This window comes from Anastrepha ludens, chromosome 4, assembly GCF_028408465.1.
Source record: "Anastrepha ludens isolate Willacy chromosome 4, idAnaLude1.1, whole genome shotgun sequence".
NCBI classification, from domain to species: Eukaryota; Metazoa; Arthropoda; class Insecta; order Diptera; family Tephritidae; genus Anastrepha; species Anastrepha ludens.
In genome coordinates, this window is record NC_071500.1 from 8870251 (window position 1) to 8896077 (window position 25827).

The following is a 25827-nucleotide window of genomic DNA, read 5'->3' on the forward strand; positions in this document are numbered from 1 at the left end:
CGGAACCCTGGGTGTCAGTTCCGGGCATAGGGGAGTGTGGGGTTCGTGCCTGCACATCCGATGCCCGAGCCGTCGATTGCTCGACGGGAGGATTTCCCGAAAGTGGGTTACCTCGTGCAGAGAGATCCATTGTTAGCCTCCATATTGTAAGAAAATGCACTTTATACCTCCTGCCAGGTTGTCGGTACGGTACTCTCCTCATAGTACTTAGGAGGCCACCAATTCCGCCATTCCGCGAATGAGTGGATACCCAATTCCTATATGGAGCTGCCCTCTTAGTTCGTGGTAAGTTAATCTCCATAGCATGGGGTTAACTCACCACTTAAGTCTCATCCCCGCGGCAAGGAGACCGACATGACAAGGCCAATTGGTGACTAAGTGCTCCGTGAACTCCTCTCCTTTTCATCACAGCAGAACCCGCATAAACTAGTGCCAGTTAGCCCTGTAGTGTTTATTGATCGAAAAATGGCCTGTAAGTGCTCCGCAGAGTAATCTGAGGCCTTTTTTATCTAGGGTTAGCGCAAATTTTGCTCTGTTGGAATTAACGTTCAGGAACTTTTTGGAGTGATTAAGGCCATTGTGCCGTGCTAGAATTCCTTGGTTTTTATTTGGATACATTTTTTTAGTTTCCTGTTGTAGGTGGTTTTTATTAAGTCTGAAAAACGGTATTGGTCCAATAAATGGCCCTTCCGCCAATTAATTTTGCACAAAAGTCTGCCTTCTCGTTTCCAGCGTGTGCCCTATGTCCTGGTACCCATATCGGGAAAACCTGAGCGATAGTAGCCTGTTTGTTATTGTTGCTTTGTTACACTCTATAAGGACTTTTGAATTGAACTTAGGGGGGAACGCCACTGTGGGGGGTCAAAAAATTGTCGATTTTTGGGAATTTTTTTGTAAGTAGGAATAATTATTCGAGGATCGGACAAAAGGCAATTTATTATATATGTATTGAACTATGTTGATGTAAATTTTTATCAAAAAATTTTGAAAATCAACATATTTATGTAAATAAAAGTAACGAGATAAAAAAATGACGTCATCTGGTGGCAGAAATACAGCAATGAATAATCATCTGAAATCAAAAAAACAAAAATTTGATTAATCTTCACAGTAGTGGATAACTTTGTACGTAGTCGTTTTTTTTTGTTTTTTTTTTTTACAAAATGGTGGTGATTTGAATTTCGGTGTGTGTTTTTCACCATTTTTTTTATTTTCAACAGGCCTAAAAATGTAGTTATTTTAAAAATCGGCTACGTACAACGATAGCCAATGTGGTGACAGAAATTTTGTAAAAAAGAAAATTAAAATCGGTTCATTAGTCTCCGAGAAATCGTTGCCACCGCATCAAAAAAAGGCGTTTCGAGAAAAACGCGTTTGAAATAAAGCATCGTATCGAAAGCGCAACGGGGCCGAATCGACGGGCGCTCACTTATTAAATGCAGATAGAATCGGGAATAAAGCGAATTTCGCTTTAAATTTTTTACCACATTTTCTTGAGTAGTTATACTAACAATTTATGCAAAAAAAAAATCGATTTTTTTGAATTTTCACAGTGGCGTCCCCCCTTAAAACTATTTAAGGCTTTGGGAACCGATTAAATGTCCGAAAGTATTTTAATTTTTACTTTAGCTAAACCCCTAAATCTGCCGTCAAGGTGATTAACATTGCGCCACCCTGTACATAGTTAAGCTCACAGCTTATACTCTAGGAAATAACATCTTTCAGCTTGATTCGTAAAAACCTGTAAACAACAACAGCTTACCCAGTTCTGCTGAATGATGAATGCTGATTTATTTGTAAATATTAATGATGCAGTTTTCAATTCAAATTATTGTAATTTGCCATATTGATTGTACGAGTAAATGTGAATTGAAACAGGTTTACTGGAAATTGAAAAGTTTTCATTGTAATCAGATTGTGTAATGAACAACTTTTTTTTTTGCTTTCAATGCGATATTTCAAATTGAATTTAGTTCCGGGATCCCGTAATGGGCATAGGCAGTATGTTTGACTATCGCCGTCATCTCACGAGTGCGGAATTGCAGGCTCAAAAGTAATTTTGTATTTCCGCGGAGTTATGCCCAAGGGTGTTATAATTTTTTTCATACAAAGGTAGTATCTGAAAGTATAGAGAAATCGAAATAGATATGGTCTTGTAAGTCTCTTATAGATGAAGTTTGTTCTATTTGAACATATAAATATTAAAAGAAAAAGATTAACTGTCATTCGAAATGGTCACCATTTGGTTTTACACAAGTCTTCAAACGATTAGACTATTCAGCTATTGCAGCATGCGCGATCACCATGGATGTTGGCGTCGCTGCTCGAACCAACAATTGTTTGAGACTCTCCAAATTTCTTTGAGGTCTTCAAAAGGCCATGTTCTCCAATTCTGACGACAAACTGTCGACCAATCGATTCCGATCTGGACTTGCAGACTGGCAATCCTCTGCGGCTATGAACCTAGGAATATTGTTTCTTAGCCACTGCAGCGTAGGTTTTGCCTTATGGGCTATCAACGCTCACCATTGAAGAATGTACTGCTCAACTGCTTCACCACGCCTTCTAAGACACGCCTCCTAGTACACTTTTGGCCCGATGTTAACCCCTTTTTCGCAAAAATGAAGAGATGTAACGTATTTACAAGACGGTCGCCACAAAAGCATTACGCAGGTTGGATGACCGCGCTGAACGCTTGGAATTATATTTTTTACGTATGGATGAAATCGATCAATAACCACTATCACTTGCAAACACCAATATGTCTCTGCAATCAGCATTACTTGACGCAGTATCCGAGGATGATAGCTTATCAGCTTGGTGAAAGAATTCAGAAGGTGTGACTAATAACAGACCGTTATACGGCTTTCAGCGAATTCGAATCAGCTTATACGCTGGCGTCACTAATGGTGAAACGAAGTTTAGAGGTGGTCTAAGTAGCATACCGTTATTCGGCTTTGAGCGAATTTGACAACATCGGCTGATGTGCTGACGTCTCTTGGGATTTTTTTAACAAAATTTAGCTTGGGCTTGAGCATTGGCTGTGTATAGTTTTTTTTCGGGTATCAATAACGCAAGTCCTAAGTCCAAAGATTTTTCTTCAAGCAAACCTTGAAATCTATCATCCTTGGACGTAACTGGGGCCACAAAGCGGTTTGTTTACGAAAAAACTAAAATTGTGTTAGGGATACACGAAAAACATTAACCAATGACATTTCATTGTCGTCTGAAAAAAAGACTGATTGGAGTTGTTGCGCTTCCCAATTGAGCAGTTCATAAACACTCAAAACGATCGTGTTTACTTGACCGAACGCTCATACGAGAATTTGAGCCTACGTATGGCCACTCGAAGCAATTTCCCACAGCAAGTAATGGTTTGGGCCGCAGTGATCGCTGATGGACGCTCTCCAATCGTTTTTATCGAGCCTGGTATCAAAGTGAATGCGACTTGTTATCGGGAAAATGCTTTAGAAGCTGCTTTAGAGCTGTGGACACGCAAACATTTCGGTCGTAGACCATGGACGTTCGAACAGGACTCGGCACCGTCTCATAAAGCTCGTGTGAATCAAGAATGGTTAAAAAATCATGTTCCACACTTCATTTCGTCCACACAATGGCTTTCGAATTCGCCAGATGCAAATCCGATGGACTGTTCCATCTGGCCCATTTTGGAGAGCCAGGTGAGGACTAAAAAATATGCCAGTATGGATGCGCTGAAAAAAGCGATTATATGAGAATGGACCAAAATACCTCAAGACCGTTTGAAGGCTATAGTCAAGGCAAAAGGTGGTCATATAAAATTGTAATCATTTTTGAACAACTTCTTTAACAACGCGTCATATCGTTCATCCTGTATATAAGTAACGGCGCAAACGGAAATTGCCAAATATGATATTAACAAAAAAAAAATGTTTAGCTTAATACCAGAATTATAATTTGTGAAGCGGTCCTTAGAAAGGATGCAGAATCCTTGACGAATTCAATGAATTCCAAGAGTTGCGTTACGCATATCTAATGGCTTTTTTGTATTCCTTCAAAATTACACGGTAAGTTTGAAAGTTTTTTATTTCGTTTTCGTTGATTTGAGATAATTTTTTTCTCTGACTACAGGTATCTTTTACATTTTTGGCTGGATGTAAATCCGAGTCATCATTTCCGATAACGTAGAACCGTCTTCCGTGCTACAAAACCTTCAATTTCGCTGAAATTCGGTTCAAGTGTTAAATTCATGGTGCAGCAGAATGGAAATGAACTTAACAAATTTTGACATTTCTTTTTCACAGAAATTATGAAGTTGGCAAATTTCAAAAAAGTCTTTATCAAAAGATACTAAAACCTGATATCGAGTCAAAATTATCTGATCCGTTTTACATAAATGGGGTATTGTTGGAAAGGTTATAAAGGTTGGTTAAATTTCAAGGGCCGATGTTGAATGTGAGCCACAACTAAACGTCAACGACACCGTTGGACTTCTTTCTTTGGGGTTATTTGAAAGAAAAGTGTACGTCGATAAGCCAGCAACAATTCAAGAGCTAAAAGATGAGATAATTCGGCACATTAACGGCATAGAACCCAGAAACCTTTGGATTTTTGTCCACTTCTTTTACAATCAAGCTGACGTCTCTGCGAGATAGTTTGCTCGGGCGGCCACTGCGCGGTTTATTTTCGGTAGAACCACTATTTTTTAAGTTTTTTACAATGGTCTGGATTATTGCACGATTTAAGATTTTTGAAGTTTCGCCATATGATTTTTTTCTTTTGTGTGCAGAATAACTAAATTTCTAACACCAACTGCAACTTGCAACTAAAATCAATATTAGCAAAGCAACAAACATAAAAAAGGAAAGAAATAGAAAACGGTATTTTACCGTTATCACAACATAGGATTTCAGAGTACAAGCTAGGAAGCCGGTTCTGTATGTGCGCTCTTTTTGCGTTTTTTAGCAAAACTGTGTTGTTTTATGTTAAAGAATGGATTCGTTTTAGTTTAAATGATTACAAAAAAATTTCAAATGAAATTGCAGAAATACATTTTTAAGCAAAGTGTTTACTCGTATACTTTGTAAACAACAAAAGGGAGGGGTGCATGTAGACTTCTGACGGCCACTGTATGATGCTTATCTGTAGGTTAGAATGGACTGTGACACTCTGACAAAAATGAGATCTAGAATTGTATTTAGTTTGTTTTCAAAGTAATTAATTTGCAACCACACTTTCGAATGCTAATTTGTTACGCAAATAATTTAAGGACTGAAAAATGACGTACAGCCTAAAAGGCATGGTGGGTATCAGCAGAATCACGTTATTACATGCAAAATTAAATTTCGAATTCAAAATAGTCGAGCAATTAATAGCACACCCACACTTGAACAACAACTGGGGGCTTGGTGGCGGCACAACAAAAAGGGGTAAAAAGTTTAAGCACTCAATTTGCCTTTAGTCAGCCAGTCAGTCATTAAGGCCATTTACGCAAACAACTAGCAAGTGGGTGGTACAGTTATTTAGTTGGTTAATACCCGCACGTTTGCTTAGAAAGGTGGTTCGGCCTTTTTGTTGGTGGTTTTGACACGATTATTTGCTTTTTTATTATTTTTTTATTTTATTTTTTGTTTCTAGGTGAGAGCGAGTCAGGGTCTCGGGGATTAAATTAAATCTACTTGGCAAGCATTTAAATGCACACCTGAGCTACCGCAGCTAGTGCATACAACCTTTGGCGGCGGCTATGAACGACCACCAAACGACACACCATGAAATCGTGTCAAGGTGAGAGAGGTGCAGTTAGCCGTTTAAATTTTTAGTGCACCGTACAGCAACAAATTAAGCACTACAAAGAGACTAGGAGGGGGAAATAAGCAAGTCGGCATTTCGACAAATACATACACATATGGTTATACATGTACACAAATAAATATAAGGCATATGTAAATATCTACATAAACCTATAGGTATATGTGAGTATCTAGAGCGAGCTGCGGTGGTGTTAATTGGCAACACTTTTAGCCAAAATCGGATTGGTAGGTGATAATTAGAGGGCTTAGAAAACTAACTTAATTTTTATGTGGGAGTGCATAGGTAAACACACACACACACATATGCAGGTAAGCAAAGAGTAGCGTTAATCTAGAACAAAATCTTGAAAAAGGTTATGGCACGCATTAAGAGGGGCAGCTTCTCCAGACAACGAGTTTTTCAATCATTTTTTGCAAAAAACTGAGAGTATGTATATATATATATGTTATATATATATAGAATTGGCGCGTACACCCTTTTTGAGTGTTTGGCCAAGCTCCTTCTCCAATTTGTGTTGTGCGTTTTGATGTTGTTCCACAAATGGAGGCAGCTACAGTTTCAAGCCGACTCCGAACGGCAGATATTTTTTATGAGGAACTTTTTTATGGCAGAAATACACTCGGAGGTTTGCCATTGCCTGCCGAGGGGCGACCGCTATTGGAAAAATGTTTTCCTTAATTTTGGTGTTTCACCGAGATTCGAACCAACCAAATGAGAGTATACAGGGTGAACGCTATGAAGAGTGACCAATTCAAAACACCATAACTTTTTTGTGTGAAATCAGTTTTTATAGATTTCAAAGACAAAATTGTTCAAAAATGATTACAACTTTAACATATATTCACGTTAGGTCGATATGACCACCTTTTGCTTTGACTATAGCCTTCAAACGGTCAAAAAGTCAGTTGGATTGTGCACGAATGTGATCTTGAGGTATTTTGGCCCATTCTTGGCATATTTTTTAGTCCTCACCTTGCTCTCCAAAATGGACCAGATGGAATAGTCCATCGGATTTGCATCTGGCGAATTCGAAAGCCATTGTGTGGACGAAATGAAGTGTGGAACATGATTTTTTAACCATTGTTGGTTCACACGAGCTTTATGAGACGGTGCCGAGTCCTGTTGGAGCGTCCATGGTCTACGACCGAAATGTTTGCGTGTCCACGGCTCTAAAGCAGTTTCTAAAACATTTTCCCGATAATAAGTCGCATTCACTTTGACACCAGGCTCGATAAAAACGATTGTAAAGCGTCCACCAGCAGTCACTGCGGCCCAAACCATAACTTGCGGCGGGGAATTGCTTCGAGTGGCCATACGTAGGCTCAAATTCTCGTATGAGCGTTTGGTCAAGTAAACTCGATCGTTTTGAGTGTTTATGAACTGCTCAATTGGGAACTTTTTTCATCAGAAAACACAATGTTAGGAAATTCGCGACGTTCGTGTAAGCGCAACAACTCCTTTGCTCTTTCGCACCGAACTTTTTTTTGCTGGGGTGAAAGATCGTATGCTTTTTGGAACTTGTAAGCCTTGATCTTGAGCTCATTTTTCAATATGCGTCGAATGCTGTCTTGCGATATTTTCAGTTCTTTGGCCATTTTTCTTCCACTTCGACGTGGATTTCGTTTAAATCGAGCCTTCACTTTCCGAACCATTTCTGGCGTTGTTGCGGCTTTTTTTGGTCCACCTCCATAGGGTTTTGCAATGCTACCAGTATCATTGTAACGTTTTATAGTGCGGTACACAAACATTTTATTCACTTTGAGGTGACTGAGCTCACGAACAATGGCTGGTTGTGATTTTCCAGCCAAATATAACGCAATCACACTATTACGTTTGAATTCCATCACAGAAAAAAAAATTCAACAAAACTGGGACGCAAATGCTTTTGATGGCTTAAAACCAATATATTGAACTGTCATTGGAACAATTTTGACGTTGATGTCATGAGCTGTTTTACAGATACAAGCAGTGTGAAGTTGGTAACACTTCATATCGTTCACCCTGTACTTATAATTAAAGTAAAAACAAAAATGGTATTTAATTTGTTCGCTTTCTTCGCCCTTCTTGAATGCGACCTTCTGTAAGGAAGAGTCAGAATTTTAATATGACAAGTGAGCAAACCTTTAATAATTGAATCATCGTCACACAGGCATTGAGTTATTTTTACTTCAACAACCCAAGAATGCTTCAAAACTTTTGATATGATTTTTAAAACTTTTCGTTTTAATCGTTTTCGCTTTTTGTTTGGTTTTTGGCATCTAAGTTTATGCTCCTATCAACTTTTTTGTTTGTTTTTCTCACTTTTTTTTTGTTTTATTTATAATTAATTTAAAGTGACAAAATTTATAGTTGTACCTTCTTTGAATCGGTTTTTACGAAATTGTCAGTGGTAAATTAAAATTTTTACAAAAAAGTGTAAAAGCTCACAAAGATTTCATACTGACTTGTGAGCTGCACTCAAAGGGCAAAGCAGAAACAGAAACAAAAACAAATGCAAAAAACATAACGGTGGCAATATAAAGTTGCAATTTGATTGCACTTACGTAATCACCACAAATGAGACTTACAAATATTTTATGGTTTTTGTCATCGATTTTGAATTTTGTGGTTTTCATTATGAAACTTTATATCTCGAATTTATTGCCATTTTTTACTGTCGGTGTGTTACTTTTTATTTTATTTTTTTATTCTTTCATAAAGCTATGCACGAATACACAGTGACTAGCATAACAGTTCGGATAACTCAAAGATAACAAAAATTACTGTATTTCAGCACTGTCGCATTTTTCCGACTAGTTTTAGAATAATTTCCGTCAGTTCTCCGCCTTTGATGAACTCCAACGATTGTTAATCGGACTCAAAAAGTTACTAGTTAGCTAGCCAAACCTCTGTTATATGTATGATATTATCTTATAATCCGCCCTGTAAAGTTTTTTTTTAAGTGAAACCTATTAATTTACCATAGGGCCATAATTTTGATTGCTTCTTTCAATTATTTCTCGAAGTTTTTACATTAAGACTGAAACTTTTATGACAATCAGTCGCCTTCACGGGTGTCGTTGTTGAATAATGAGGCTGATGTTGCTTTAGTAGAAGACCGCATGAGTCAAACGCCAAACGCCAGCGACCGCCAGTTAGTGTGAAACCAACGACAAATCAGTAAACAATCAGTTTTTGCACCTGCTCATTCCATTGTCTATCAGTTGGTTTCCAGCGAAGTACTGCATTCGCTTTATTCACTACTTCATTGTTTCATTAGCTGGCGTAGACCGGGTGCTAGTGAATTGGATTCATTCGATGTTGGCCCAAAGAATCGTCACGGTGTGAACAGAGGAAGATCTGCTGGTGTCATCCGGTGCTAATAGAGGGTATCCCCAAGGCAAAGGAAGATCTGCTAATGTCATCCGGTGTTAATAGAGGTTGCCCCCAGGGCGGTGTGCTGCCTTCATTACTCTGAGGTGCATGGTGATCGATCCTCTGCTCACCACCTTGAATGATGCACGAGCCTAAGCACAGGCATATGTGGACGACGTTGCCTGTTTGGTAGCAGGCCCTTCGCTTATGAACATCTGTAGGAAAGTGCAGAAAACTCTGGATATGATTGGTACTTGGTGCTTTGCGAATGGGCCCTACCAAGACTAGTATTGTCCTCTTCACCAGAAGGAGGAAGCTTGGTGGACTCGTTCTGTCTAAGCTAAAAGGCGTCACAATCCAGCTATTCAAAGAAATAAAGTGTCTTGGAGTAATCCTCGAGAATAACTCCTTTAGAAGTCACACGTTGAAACAAAGACATCCAAAGCACTGACAGCCTTCTGGCAGTGGAAAGGCGTGTTTGGGAAAACGTGGAGTCTTTCTCCTAGTAAGATTTTATGGATCAACACAGCTATGATACGACCTATTATCACCTCTGCATCGGTGGTCTGGATGAATAGACTCCAACTCGCTCTCGTGGGAGTCAGGAGGACCTTATTGAGATTACAACGCACTGTGGCCATCTGTTACACCGTAGCTTTTCCGACTATGATACTTCAGGCCCGGCGTTAGATGTTATGGTTAGTCTACCACCACTTGATGTTTCCATCCAAGGAGAGGCCTTGAAGGTCACTTGCAGACTGAAACACAATAGGAATTGGTGTGGCCTCTGTCCGGCATTTGGATTTACCTTGTTGGTAGGCAAATTGAAGTTGATGCAGTGGGAAATTGACTAAGTTGTACTTCCGTATGTGCTAATCCAAGATTTTTATTCACTTACATACTTTTTTACATATTTTTCATATTTTTTTACACTTATTCAAAATCGATATTCGAAATATTCGCATGCTCGCATCCATATTTCCAATGATTATGAAGTCAACAAATAACTTCAATTTATCAATTACTATATTTCGAGCATTTCTTAATTGCTTTCACTATTCTTTTGTCTACTTGCAGTATCCGTTGACGCTGCACGCAGTCAGAATACTGACACGAATAACGAAAACAAATCCTCAAATTGTAGTCTATCCTCCGCATCAGCCACTGCCAATTCGAGCTGCCAGCAAACGTCAATATACGATAAATCAAAACATCTACAACAACAAAAACAACAACGAGTACCAGCAACTGGAAGCAAATCATCCACACGTTATCAAGGTGTGCACCCCCATTTCCATCACCACACCGCACCCTCCTACTATACCGACGTCAATCTGCACATTCATACCCCAAAGGCGAATGATGTTGCCGCTCTGAATGAGAATTACCAAAGTGTCTATAATACACCTTCGCAGTTGGTCAATGAGCGTCACTTTCCCAAGACCAGCACCGCTACAGTAGTTCCGCCACCAATTGGCACAGGTACAGCAGCTATCGGTAGAGCTAATACCACATCACCAACGTCGATTGCTAAGCGCGACCGTGAGTCGGTTAGCGCTAACAGCAGCAGCAACATCAAAAGTAGTAGTTCGTCAAGTGCGCGTGCTGCTTTTTTTCGTGGCGGCTCTGTGGGCAGCAACAGCAACGGCGAAAGAAAAAGTTGCGAACATTTTACGAAATCGTCGCCAGCATTTGGGCGCCCTACAAAGAAAGGTGAATTTAACGATACCTCATACACACCGTACGATATCAGTGGTAGTAGTTTTGTTGTTGGTACGTTAAGTAGTAGTGATTGTAGTAAAACTAATCAATTAGACAACACGACAGACACACACATAAACACCAATCATAATAACAAGCACAACAGCAACAACAACATATCCTTAACGTCCCCCACATCGGCAGGCCATACGTCGGCATCAGCATCAGCAACAGCTTCCGCGTCGGCTTCGGCTTCGGCATCCGGTCGGAGTCGTAATTCGAATCGGTTCGCTGGTAAAAAACGCGCAGTGCGCGTACGCAGCGAATCACGTCCGATCAGCGCTCTTTATGACATAATATGCAAAGAGAAAGGGCTGGACATTGGCACCAGCAGCAGCAGCAGCACAACGAACGAGGAGGAACATTCGGCATCAGCATCAAACGACGACGAAAACCGTGGTGCGCACAGCAAGCGCAGCACCAATAGCAAGGAACGTTGCCGCCAACGCAGCGGCAGCAGAAATAGTAATAGAAATAATAGTACCGACTACTCAGAGATCTCACATCGTTTGCCTGCATTCGTCGCAAAGTCATTGTCCAACCATTCGGGAGAATTTGTTGGCCAGTCCAACATGGATAACGTGGCCACAGTTAATTCCGCGGCTGTTGACACGAAAGCCGCACATGACCGCTCGAAACGCTCGCATAAGTCACGCACACCGAGCAGCCAAAAGTCGGCTTCCAAGAAGCGCAAGGACGTGGGTAAAACCAAAGTGAGTGTCATGCGTTGTGCGATGAGCGACGACGAACCAAATAACGAGACCAGCGAAGATTCCAACGAGCTACGCGCTCGCGCTGTATTGTCGCCACTTACAAAATATCATACAGAATTTAGTCATAAGATGAATAGCACGGAGAAGGCGTCCTCCTTGCCACCGCGCCTACAAAGTGCGACGCGTACTTCCAGCTCCTCCGTCAAACAAGCGCTGCAGCCGCACAAAGCATCGTGTCATGCCAACACCGATTTGAGTACATATCCGATTGTGAAGAAGTGTCCAGTTCATTCCCGCTGTGACTTGGTGGACTGCGACTATCAGTTATCAAGCGTTCATCGTCCGTCTCATTATACACACGCACATCATCAATCCTCATTACCACCAAACCTGTCATCTGGTCCATGTAGTAGTATACGCTCGCCTAGCACCGCTGATGACGATAGCCTAATGGTAGTCAATAGTCTCGGCTACTCCCCAGACAAGTTGTTCTTTGAGCCTGTAAATATGACCCTTAGCAGTGTGTCATCCGGCGCAGTTAGTGGTAAAAATGTGAACAGTAGTAGCAGCGGTGTAGTTTTCGACCAAACGTCGGCGCGCAGCAATCAACGAATTGGTCGCGCTCAACATCGACGCCTGCGTGAAGAGATGCGTCGTCATACGGACTTACCGCTACTGGACATGCTCTCACCCAACTCGCTTAGTAGCCAACTGAGCACCACGGAGAGGGCGCTAAGCGAAGACGAAGGGGTTGCGGGTGTTAAACAGCAAAAAAGTCGCACCAGCAAGGCGAGAAGGTAAGTGATAGCGACAAATGTGCCTTGTAGAGCTTTGTAGTTAAAATTGATGTAAATATTATCTTGAATAATTTGAATAAGTTTTAGAAGTGTATGCTCCTAGTGGTAGAAAAAAAGCTATGGAACATTTGAAATAAACCGCTAAAGAAACATTATGGGAACCGCTTAAAATTTCAAGTGGATATCCTGATTGTAAAAGTTTTTTCTACAGGGTCCGGCTTCAGGCCGCTCGTGCAGCTGATGCACGGGCATCAGCTGTCTGTTAGTTGGCTAAATGACAGTCCAGAGTATTGTTCACAAGCGCGCGGAAGCCGTTTGCCTAGAGTAAACGCGAAAAAAGAAAATCAGTAATGGATTTCAAGCGTAATAGTATGATTGCATTATATTTGGCTGGAAAATCACAACCAGCGATTGTTCGTGAACTCGAGCACCTTAAAATAAATAAAATTTTTATTTATCGCACCATCACTCGTTACAATCATACTGGTAGCATCGCGAAACGTCATGGAAGGGGTCATCAAAAGACTGCAACGTCACGTGAAATGGTTCAAAAAGTGAAGAAGCGACTTGAGCGAAATCCTCGACGAAGTGCCAATCATATGGCGAAAGAACAGAAAATATTTGAGCGTAGCATCCTACGCATACTTAAAAAAGATCTCAAAGACAAGCCTTACAAGATCCAAAAGGCGCGTGATCTCACACTAAAGCAGCAATAAATCAGACTTGAGAGAGCGAAGGTGCTTCGCTTGGCCGAAAGCGGTCGATTTCCTTACAGTGTGCTTTCTGACGAGAAAATTTTTACAATTAAGCAATTCGTAAACTCCCAAAACGATAGAGTTTATGTGACCGACCGCTCATATGAGAGTTTGAGTCATCGATTGGCCACCAGGAGGCAACACCACAGCACCCGCCACAGGTAATGGTTTGGGCCGCTGTAACCGCAGATGGGCGCTCCCCAATAGTTTTTATTGAGCCTGGCGTCAAGACAAATGCGAATTATTATCGGGAAAGTATTCTGAAGGTTGCTTTGAATCCGTGGACAGACAATCATTCCGGTGGCAGACCATGAACGTTTCATACAGGACTCGGCACCGTCTCACAAAGCTCGAGTGAACCAAAAATGGCTAAAAAACAACGTCCGCACAATGGCTCTCAAATTCAACAGACGCGAATCTGATGGATTATTCTATTTGTACCATTTTCGAGAGCAAGGTCCGACATAAAAGATTCATCATTCTCAAGGCGCTGAAAAAGTCATTGTCCGTGAGTGGGCCAAAATACCAGCAAGTCACATTCGGACAGCTTGCGATTAGTTTCTGGACCGTCTCAATACCATAGACGAGACAAAAGGTGGTCATATAGAGCAAAAGTAAATTGATTCTCTATTTTGCATTATTTTCACACATTTTTCGCTTTGAGTTGAATAAAAGTAATTTTCCAAACTAAATTTATGACCTTTTCAATTGTTAACCCCGCATGGTTTTAATTTTTAATCTCGCTTCCATAGGCAATATTCGGTTTTATTCGCGCTTCCCCCCATATAAAGTGTTTTATAAAAATTTAATATATCTTCAGAAATCACTGAAGACTTACACTTCGAGTGGCGGACCATGTAACAGCGATCGCCACTCAGCAGGCAATGGCAAACCTCCGAGTATCTTTCTGCCATAAAAAAGCTCTTCATAAAAAACTGCCGTTCGGAGGTCAGCTTAAAATTGTAGTTCCCTCCGTTTGCGGAAGGCGCACACCCCAAATAGGAGAAAAAGCTCGGCCAAACACCCCAAACAAGGTATTAGCGCCAATTATATAATATAATAATAATAGTGGTGACAATACATTTTATTGAATTTATTGCGTATTATAAAAATTAAAAGTCCATTTAATGCAGTTTGCTAGAATCGAATTAGTGAAAAAGTTTCTAAGCCATGGTGGTCACACTTCTACTAGACAGACTGCATATTTATGCCTTTTTGAATTAAGTAGTTTATCATAAACAATATTCTTCAGAATTACAACTAAATATATATCCCATTCCAATCCCAATGCATCTGCTCCACAAACTCTATCAAAGACGTGAATGCGCTGTAATCTCATATTTTTCTGAAAAGCGGATCTCAGTGCCCTGTTATAAATAAACATCAACTAATTTCAATAACAACAAGTCACCGGTTTTCGATCGCTTTCTTGCACTTTGCATTCATTATACGCTTCCATATATTTATGGCATTTTCTTTTTTTTTTGTGTGTTTTTTTACAACAAACAATATCGTAATTTGTTGCTAAGGTTTTATTGCACTTTCGCTGGAAGCATTCAGAGTGGCTCAAATGATTTCTTTCTGGTTTTTCATCATAGTATTGTACTATTTTTCATATTTTGAGGCGAATAATTTGGCATTTGCCTTTACGTTTTCGAATACGTGCCGATTTGTATGCAAACACTGCGCTTCCAATTATTCCGCTCAATGAATGTGGCATCCAGGGGAGTGGCGGCGCCACTCTGGCTATGGCTATCTACCCATGAATGCCTGTCGATTGCATTGGTGTTGGCTTGGTCATTGTCGCATCGCTGCAGCTAACTGTTATCTGACTCTTGTCCGCCGTCGACTGTCACTGCTATTAATTTACGCTGCTGTAAATTGATGGGTGGCGTCGATAGATGAGTGTACGCATGCGCGTTGGCACACAGACAACTATGTCTGCAGTGGATTTGGTTTGTTTGCTTATCAAAGCATTGCAACTAGTTTTTCTTGCACGTTTTAACCGACTTACGGCCGGTGGAAGTCATCAATTCGCCTAAGTAGTTTCATTTAATTTTTTAGTAGTTTCTGTGATGCGGTTGTTTTGTGGTTTCTGGTTTTTGGCTGGCACCGTTTTCGCCAATATTTTAGGCCGCACAAAAACAAATCTATGCATACAAAGGCGTTTACTGTTTGCTGGCTGCTCATTAAGTTGTTGTAGCGATTTATAATCTCGAGACAGTTTACAATTTGATAAATTATCTGGTTTGATGAGAGGTACAAATCCAATTTGGTTTTTGAATCACGTTTTTAATAAATAAAAAATAATGATTTTAAGTGTTGTAAAACTTTATTTTAACCGTTATACGCTCCATTGACTGTTTGTTTGTATACTGCAGCTGCCCAGTTCTTCTTCTTCTTATTTGGTGCGATAATCGTTTAAGGGGACCCAGTGGTGTAAACAACGAAAATTTCACTTATTTTAATCAGCCGTAGAAAATTACAAAAACGATATTTTAACTTTTCGTGTTCATTATTACATCTATTGCGTATATAAAAAAAATTTTTTTATTTTTTAAAAAACAATACTAATTACTATAAAAATGCCGCTGAAGATGACCCTATCGAAAAATCGAACCCGGATGGCGTAGGTGATTTCAAGACTTCAACTCATCTGAATCACAAAACTCAAGAAGATCCTTAAACAGAAAAAGTGTAGTTATGGTCGGAACTAGAATAAATCGAACAAATTAAAAATTGACAAAATAGAGCGATTTTGAAACAAGTTTTTTCCCCTAGTTTTTAGTGTAAAAAATAGGAAATTATTTAAATAAAATTATGATTCTAGTGCCGCTGATAGCCATACATGTTGTGAACAAGATATTCGAATTTCAAGTGATTCGGTTGAATATTTTTCTTTTTCATCCCACCCGTGCCGAAAAAAGTCGTTTCGAGATATATGAGTTTAAAGTGTGAGGTACAGGAGCGCGCGGACCGCTCTCTGCCTACTTAATGGGCTGTAGAAGCTATAATATTGCGAATTACCGCATGAAAATTTCACAGCGTATTCTTAAGATACTATACTTTCGAATATTGAAAAAACAAGAAATCGATTTTTGGCCGAGTTTAACAAAGCGAGCCAGTGGTTTCTTTCTCGCGCTAACCGCCAATTGGACACACCACGTGAAGCCAAGTCCTTCTCCACCTGATCTCTCCAAATCTCTCATATCTCCACTTCCTCTGCTACCACCAGCTGGTACTGCATCGAATACTTTCAAAGCCGGAGCGTTTGTATCCATTCGGACGACATGACCCGGCCAACGTAGCCGCTGGATCTTTATTCGCTGCGCTATGTCTATGTCGTCGTAAAGCTCATACAGCTCATCGTTCCATCGTCTGCGATATTCGCCGTCGCCAACGTGCGAAGGTCCAGAAATCTTGCGCAGAATCTTTCGCTCAAACAATCTAAGTGACGCCTCACCTGATATTTTCATATACCAAGCTTCTGCGCCATAAAATTACCTACTCGAAATTTCACTAAAAATTCTGATTAAAAAGGTTGCAATTTTCAAGAAAATATGTGGAAATTTGTGAGAAATAGGAAACTTTAAGTTATATGGTTTTTGTTGTACTATGAACTATATTTTTATGAAAAAAAATTTATTGTAAAGGGTGGTTAAATTTCAAGGGCCGATGTTGAATGTGAACCACTCCTAAACGTCAATTTTTTTTCTGCATTTCATTTCACATTTTTCATTCTCAGACTAACTCAATTTGAACCATGGAAAGGTACACAATCGAGCAACGCGTTAAAGTTATTCAGGCGTTCAAATCAAAATGAATATCGCGCACTTCGTGAAGAAAATCATCTTCAGTGATGATGCACATTTTCGTCTCAGTGGGTTCGTCAATAAGCAGAATTGCCGCATTTGGGCGAATGATAATCCAAGAGTGAGTGATTGCCGAAAAACCAATGCACCCACAAGGAGTGACTGGAACGGTTTATGGGCCAGCGGCATCATTGGGCCGTATTTTTTCCAAAATGAGGCTGGTCGGTCAGGCAGTTACTGTGAATAGTGTTCGCTATCGTGAGATGATAACGAACTTTTTATGGCCCGAATTGGAAGATATGGATGTGGACGACATGTGGTTTTAACAGGATGCCACTTGTCACACAGCGAACGAAACAATGGCTCTTTTGCGCGAAAAATTTGATGGCCGAATAATCTCACGTGGCGCCGATGTCAATTGGCCGCCAAGATCATGTGATTTGACACGGTTGGACTTCTTTCTTTGGGGTTATTTGAAAGAAAAGATGTACGTGAATAAGCCAGCAACAATTCTGGAGCTAAAGGATGAGATAATTCGGCACATTAACGGCATAGAACCTCAATTAGGCCTCAGCGTCATCGAAAATTTGGACCATCGGATGGAGGTGTGCCGCCGAGGCTGCGGCGGCTATTTGGCCAATATTTTGTTCTATACGTAATTGAGCCATACCAATATTATCATAATAAAGAGAAATGACAATAATTTCCTAAAAGAATTGTTGTCTATTCAAAATCAACTTGAAACTTAACCACACTTTATAAAAAAAAGTTAAAACTTTGCAATTTGCCAAAAAAAAAGTAAATTATCAAGCCATTTCAAATTTTGCTTTTTATTATACCGAAGTGGGCTTTAAATATGAAACTCGAAATTGTTCTAAAAATTCGAATTAAAAAGTTTGAAAATTTGTTGAATTTACTCGCAGGACTTGAGGAACCATGAAAATGGCCATAGGGAAAAAATTCCTTAGTCTTACCACTTATAATACCAAGTAATACATTGACACATACGCACATACATCCATATTCGTGAGTACTTCTTGACGATTAGAATCTTCTAATTGCCAAAGTTTAACAAAATGCTAATGACTTTGTTAACAACTCAACAGATCCAAAGACGACCAAGCGCATATTTCCATTATTTTTCTGTAAAATTAAAATGCCGCACACGATCACATTTTATCAATCAATATTTGAAGCTGGCAGTGACAACAATTTGGTTTTATGTAAATTTATGTTCTTTAACCCGATATGATTTCATAGACGTAGCCAGTCATGACGCGTCGTCAAAATTTCACGCCTCATAAAGTCAATTTACCTAAAAAAGGAATGCCGCCGGCGACAATAGTAACAAATACCTACACAAGTAACAACAACAGCAACAACAACAGTTTATCATATATACCAGTAATGACGCGCAACAATAGTCAAAATGTCCAAATACCAATTATATGAACAGCCGAAATGACAAATTGTCGACAACAGTCTTAGATTTATGCATAAAGAAACAAGAAAAAAGCGAGAGAAAATGTGCTGGCTGGAGCATTTACTCTCCATGCTATGTACATATAAATAAACTTAGAACTTATTTAAGAAATGGAAATTTCCGACCATTAATAAATTTTGTTCTCGAGTTTAAAACCGATTCTTCTTGCTGCAAAAACTTTTTAATACTTCTGTTATATTTGCATGCGTATGTTCTTTCGTCTCTTCGCGTTAATATGTTCAATTTGTGAAGCTTCACATGAAAATATGCCTGTACCCTGTAGGAAAAAGCGCTTATTTCGAGCTGGTATTCTTATGGTGAATGAACCCAAGTCAGTGCCTGGTTAAGACTTTCGCCTCATTTGAAATGGTGTTTTTTGGGTGTTTCTTTAAAAGGGTGTAAAACGGAAACGAAAAAAGATTTTTTATTTTTGTTTTCAGTATTTTATTTTCTGATCTATTGTTAAAAAATAAAAATTTTCTTTTGGCCATATGACGTTCGTGTAAAAAGTCGCCAGAATTTAAAAAAAGGGTCTTCCATAAATAGGTATGTCGCTGGGGATACGGATTCCTGGACTCACAGGTGTCTGAAATCAAAAGAACAAAAAGGTTCTTGTTCAGGATGAATGCCGTTATAGTGTGAACTTCTTCTTAATTGGCGCTTTAACCGCTTACGCGATTTTGGCCGAGTTTAACAAAGCGCTCCAGTCGTTTCTTTCTCGTGCTAACCGGCGCCAGTTGGGCACACCAAGTGAAGCCAAGTCCTTCTCCACCTGCTCTTTCCAACGCAGAGGAGGCCTTCCTCTTCCTCTGCTACCACCAGCTGGTACCGCATCAAATACTTTCAAAAGTGTGAACTACGATCCTAAAAAAAAAAAAAAATTGTTGACAAAATAGCGGGCGTTCAAAGATGAAAAACCGTTTTTGACCTTTTCTTTACTTAAAGAATACTAAAAACGTTTTTCTTCGAAAGATTTTGTTTTTTTTTTAATTTCTTCAATACAAACACCTTTTTTTGTTGGGTGAGGTAAGGTTCAAAATACCTTCGCACTAACAGCGACCGTCGTCTACTGCGTTCAGTGGTACGGCCACTAGAATAATCCCTCCTTCTCTTCTGGGAAGACTCACTTCCCGGGACTACTTTCTGCATTACTTCGGGAGGAACCAGGGGAGCGGCGTCCATAAAATAAACCCGTTCTCTTCACCCACGTCTTGATCTACCGTATTTGTAGCCAGCTTCATGCATAGACTCGTCTTCTGATGTCTCTGTTTGTGAGGCTTTGTTGTACTGTGTCTAGGACTATCTTTTTATCGGTATTACGTTATTGATGTGTCTCTTTACTTCATCCTCGCGTTCGAGCATTTTGCTGATTATGTTACTCGGCCCAACATCGCCAATCTGCCCCCTCAAAGCATCTCTCTCCACGAGCCATATGCTGCAACTAAAGAACGTGTGTTCGGCGTCATCGCTCAGTGCTTCGCAGTATATGCACCTGGCGTCGCTTACCTTACCCATGCGTTATAGGTATTTCCGTGGAAGTAGCCGTGGCCCGAGAGGAACCAAGTGTGCCAGTCAAGTGAACTATCCCCGAAGTTCCTTTAAATCCATTTGCGTATTGTTGGGAAGAGTTTCGCCGTCTATTTGCCAATCGGTTTAGTGTTTCATCGGCTTTGCCGCCGCTGCATACTTTGAAATCTCCCTTCCGCGGATGTTGTGTTTTTTCTTGGAATCCTATGCATCCACTGGTTCCTGGGCGGTGGAAAGGTATCTCCCAGCTAATAATGAAAACTGCTGCATACGCACTTGACAATGCGGTAGCCTGAAGCAACTCCGAATTCCGCTGAGGCTGAAGCAACTCTGAGCGCATCTCCCCATGTATCGCTGCCGTACAAACTTATTGAGTTTGTGGCCGCCATGTGACCTCTGCTGCTTTGGTAGCCGCATGCCGTATCTGCGCCCACAACGTATGCCTGCAATCCAATTGAATGCCTAGGTATTTCACTACTTTTTCAGTCACTAGGGACATATCGCCTAATTTATACTAAGCCTTGAATGGCATGTGACCTCGGGTAGTCAGAATGGCATCGGTCTTATGTTTGGCGAGTTCCAGACCATGGTCCTCGAGCTATATTTGGGTCCTTATTACGACTTGGCTGATATGACCGCCCCTATATCGTCCGCGTATCTCACTAACTATGTAGATGTATTCTGGCATTTCTATACTCAAGATCTCGTCATAGCTCAGATGCCAAATATCGGCGCCGAGAAACGAAAAGCATATAAATCGATTGGCATGCATATCAAATCCTATAATTTGAAGCTCGAAACTGTGTAGCAGATTTATAAAAAATCGACAAATTTGGATGGAAGCAAATGCGCTATAAAACCTCATATCTAAACTTATTTTAAGAATACCCGAGAGAAAAGATTGGCAGACCAGATGGTTATGGTAGATCAGATGGTAGTGGTCACCATATTTATACTGACAGCTCAAAAATGGGCAGTGGCACTGGATCGGGAGTGTACTCGGATTCAGTGTGTACTTAAATTATTCATATATACTCGGACCGATGTAACGTCTCCCAAGCTGAGATTTACGCTATAGACAAAGCACCCAAAATGATAAGACTGATGGACTTACTTCAAGTAAACCTTGCCATTTTGTTGATAATCAAACAGCGATCAAAGCCCTGGCCTCAACGCGCATCGATTAAGATATGTCAAAGAACGCTCATCCAACAACACAACATCACACTTCGTTGGGTCCTCGGCCACTCTGGAGGGGAGAAAAGCGAAAGAACTGAGAATTTTGCAAGGAAAGGCTCTGAGCTGGACTTTCATTCCTCTAAACGAACTGTAAACTGCAATTGACTTGAGTGTAATCGCGTAAACCAAGAGAAGGTGGGCTCTAACTACTAACTGCAAGGTCTCCAAAGCGTTCTGGCCAAAACTGAATCCTAAAGGGACAAAATAGCTGCACCCTAGCCAGTAGAGGTTCACCCCCCACCTCACAATGACTTTGGCAGGAGTTGCGGAGATGAAGAAGAAATTGAGTCGGTACAACACCTGCTCTGTGAATGTTCAGCACTTCAACGAAGTCGTGCCAAATATCTTGGCGATTATTTCTGTGAAGACCTGGGGTATTTACAAAATGTCTCACTGGAGGGACAAGTTACCTTGTTAAAAAGATCTACGTGGTTTAAACAAATTAGTTAGGGATGGAAATGAAATGTAGGTCAGGGCCACCGAGTGTCTTGTCTGACACAAGCAACCTGGCTAACCTAACCTAAGCTACCATAAATCAAAAGACTTTATGAAAACTACAAGTTAAGATACCACCCTGGTAAGATGCTACTAATTGAAGATACGATAATAATAATAGTTTTCTAATACTTAGTTTTATAATTTTTCAAAGCGCGAAAATATAGTCACTATCAATTTGTTTCAGTTTCGAAAAGTTCTGAGTTAGAATTTTGTCTTGCTACTTTAAGTTATTCCTACAAGGTCGGTATCCATAAAAGGTGGCATTCCTTTGTACGTATGGAAATATGTATATATGCATGGGCGTGTCTGCATAAAGGGCACACTAGCGACGTGTGTATCGTTGGAACTGTCCAAATGTCTAGCAGATAATGACAGGTACATTTACTTGCTCAAGACCAAATATTTAAATAGCAGTAGTGTGGCATGAAGTTATAATCTTGGCTGTAAATCGGTTTATCGGTTAAAGGTTATCGATACATAGGTTTGGTATCGTTTCATTTTTGTTTTATGTTTATTATTTGCCCTGCATTTATAATCCGTCTTCGATGGCGTCTTTTATTTTCAAATAAAAAAATTACAATTTTAATGGCAATATTGTCTTTTTATAAATTATTTATATAACTTTGTGTTACATTTAACCCGTTAGATCCCTCTGTTATTAGTATATTTTGCCCTTCCTCACAAGAGGGACAAAAGGCGCCATCTATTGAGGAGTTAGAGGGTTAATATGTTCCGCAAAAGTCGTCACCATTATTTTTACATAGAAATCTTATTCATTATCGCAATGTTGTTGTTGTTATTTTTTGTTGTACAGCGTTATTAAGCTGTTGTTGCTTATTTTGAAGCAATATGAATCATCTCTGATAATGTTTTAGTGTTGAGTGTAGTGGTTTTATTCGCCTTGCAACTCCTTTCCGCCCCTCAAATAAGTCCTCCAGAACTACTAACTTTTTCGGCAGTGAAATTTTATCTTTCGTTTTACTTTGGTGTGTCTTCAGTTTCCCTTTAAGGATTTTTTGTTGCAACATTTCATTTTGGCAGTTTTCTTTAAAAATGTATACCACTAATAGGCCACCCTTTAAATGCGTACATACATTTGTTTATGTTTGCCTACCTATAACAAGCCGTTGTTGTTCAGGGGTTGGTTTGTTTTAAGTGTGTTTTTGTTTGTTTTTACTTTATTGCGCTTTCCTCTCAATTACATTTACGCACATACTTATACACGCACATGCTCGCGCTTCCATGAGAGAGAATATCTTTTGAGCTGAAATTGCCCAGCAGTAAAATTGCACACGTCCCAGAGACAAGTAAGTTGTTCATACGAGACTCGCGTGTATGTTAAGAAAACAACCCAACAACTGGACCGAACAAGAGAAGCAACAAGCCAAAAACAAATATTTCTCTAGATCAGGAATACCAAATGTGATTGGGGCTGCCTTGATGGAACGCTTATTACGATTTACACTCCTACTGCCCCTAGAAGCCAAACAGCTGATGATTTGTTGTAGGATAAATTATTGAAGAAGTTCAAAATCATTTACCTTATTTCACTTAAAAGTTTTCAATTCTACAATACATACAGGCAAAAATCAGATAAAAATCTCAAATTAAATTCATTGACTTCATAAAGTATTAAACTTAAAATTACTCCACATATTCAGCTACTTTTGATTTCATATTCCTTAGCAGTAGTTCTTAATTCTAAAACTATGTTTTATATTTGAGGTTCAGCTTCTTTTGCTTCATTCCCATTTTTTCTTTGTGCCATCGTTTTCTCTCAATTTTCTTCTTTTTTCCTTACTTCTTTTATTTCCATTAAATTTAGTTCCTGCTTTTTTAGCTCGAACATTTTTCTAGTATATCTAGCCGTTTTTGCAATTTCTTTTTCTATAGCTTTTAGAATTATTAAATAGATTATATACTTAAGATTAAAGTGGGCTTTCCGTCCTTTCTATTTTTTTTTTAAGAAGCAGTAGCTAAATTTGACAGTTATGGTGAAGCAAATGTAGGTTTTTCGCCAATGACAATACTGAATTCATTTTTGACACTCGTTCGCCATGTTGTGCCGAATTCGCTGAAGATTCGCATTTCACAATTCGAGACTGCTAAACTCGCCTATATTTTCATTCGCTTCGCAATTGGCAATACCAGCCTATATGGAGAATCGTTAGCGACGGCGAAAGGGTAAATATTCAATTGGTAAATACCAGGTAAAATGGGTAAAAATGTGGAAAAACCGCGTATAATCACAACTTTCAAAATTTTGTATGATTTTATAACAAAAAAATGTCGTCCGAAAGTGTATATTATGAAGGTATAAAAAAGAGAAAGTAGTAAAAACAACAATAAATTAGTCAACACGACACAACATTCCATAACTGGTAGAGCTTTCTGATTAGACCCCATTTTCTCTTTGAAAACAACCGTGCAGTTGGATATTTTAAATGCGTTTGGTTTTTGAGTATTTGCTTTCGGTAGCAAAAACGCTTTTTTTCACGAATGAGTCTTTCTTTTGATTTTTCTTCAAAAATGGTCAGGCATAGAAAAGCATTTTTTTCTTCTCGGAGAAATCTTTCTTTTGATTTTTCGTCCAATAGTAATATTACAAATTCCCTTAGATTTGCGTGATTTTATGTGGCAGAAAACTAATTGACATACGGGCACACAGGGCGAATTGAGTACTATAGGTGGCGTCTTCCCGAAACAGTTTTTTGTTTTCGCGATTTTGGCAAATCTGACGTCAGGTCCCTTACCAATACAAAACAAACAAAAATTCAAATTCAATTCAGTGAATAGCTTCGAGATATTGTGATTTGTGAGACTTAAACTAAACAATCTAATGAAAACGAAGTGCCGTGTGTTAAATTGTGAAAGCACAAATGAATATAAAGCCTCCAAATGCAGTTTTTTTCGCGTTTTTATGCGGGAAGACGCCATTTCAAGCAAGTGTGCGAGTGTTTGCGTATAATTTCTTGTGTTTTGTTGTTTCCATTGTTTCCACTCACGTTTACTCTGCGCAAACAAGTAAATCCCTCTCCTTTTATTTGTTTATTGATAGGCTCCGGCAGCACAGCGAATTCAGAAGACGCACCCTTGACGGGCACATAAAAAAATCTGTAATTCCAACTGTTTTACAAATGCTGGCGTTGAGAGAATGAAATGTTTCGTAAAATAGTAAATTCAAAAGCAAAGCACCCATCTACATATATCATATATTGATAGAACTCCAGCAGCTGGAGTGCATTGGTGACTACCAGTCGTACCTGAAAATAAAAAAAAAAAAAAATTATTCCGAATGACACCTCATCTGGCAATGATAAACTTTTGAGATTGTTTCTGCCATGGAAAAGTTCCTCATATCTGAATTCTTTTCTCGTAACTTTGGAGAAACTAGCTACGACTAAGTAATATAGACTTATTGGTTCATTAAATTTGTAGTATTTTCCTAAATATATTAAAAATTGTTAGTTAAAGAAGTTACTCAATTGTTCATTTCTAAATTTGACCTGATGGAGAAAAAGAGCTTACGAATTGTGCGGGCCCTACAGAGTTATGCCGCGTCTAAATAATAAATGTTTAGCTTTTACGGGAAGTTGTTTTAAGTCCAGAAATACTCTTATTTCAGGAAACAAATATCTTTCATTTTATTTTTTTTTAATTTTCACAGTACAGGGTGCTGCTCGTATTCTGAAAAGAGACTTAAAAGAGCTCTGAAAAGTGCAGTTGAGCTCGTAGTGAAAAGAGGCCATAAAAGTGTACGTAAAAAAAATGTTGTCAGTCGATCACACATCGAAAAAATGCAAAACACCGTCAAGCAAAAATTTTCAAAAAGTAACGAGAATTTTTAGCTTTTAAATCATTCACTTTTTGATATTCAAATTTAATGGGCTATAAAACTACTTACACAACTTTTTTTTAACACTCCGTTGGACATCCAAGACTGACCTTTTCGACTTTGGATTCAAGCTATGAACTTGAGCTTCGAGGTAGCTTCATAAAATTTATTCCATTATTTATCGATTTATGGATATAACCTTTTAAGAAGGATCCTCGAAAAGGACGGAAAAAGACCAGACCCGAAGATTTTAAAAACGGTGT

General features: G+C 39.3%; 1 protein-coding gene across 5 annotated transcripts in view; it reads left to right on the forward strand.

Moving 5' to 3' along the window:
- Positions 1–25827, forward strand: part of LOC128862571 (pneumococcal serine-rich repeat protein-like) — a 160382-nt gene that overhangs the window by 42908 nt on the left and 91647 nt on the right. For 4 of the 5 annotated variants that reach the window (XM_054101279.1, XM_054101280.1, XM_054101282.1 and 1 more), the window contains exon 2: positions 10222–12415. In XM_054101279.1, coding sequence (XP_053957254.1) covers positions 10222–12415 — 2194 coding nt within the window. The remainder of the gene's footprint in view (positions 1–10221; positions 12416–25827) is intronic. The other variant, XM_054101281.1, reaches the window with a different exon arrangement.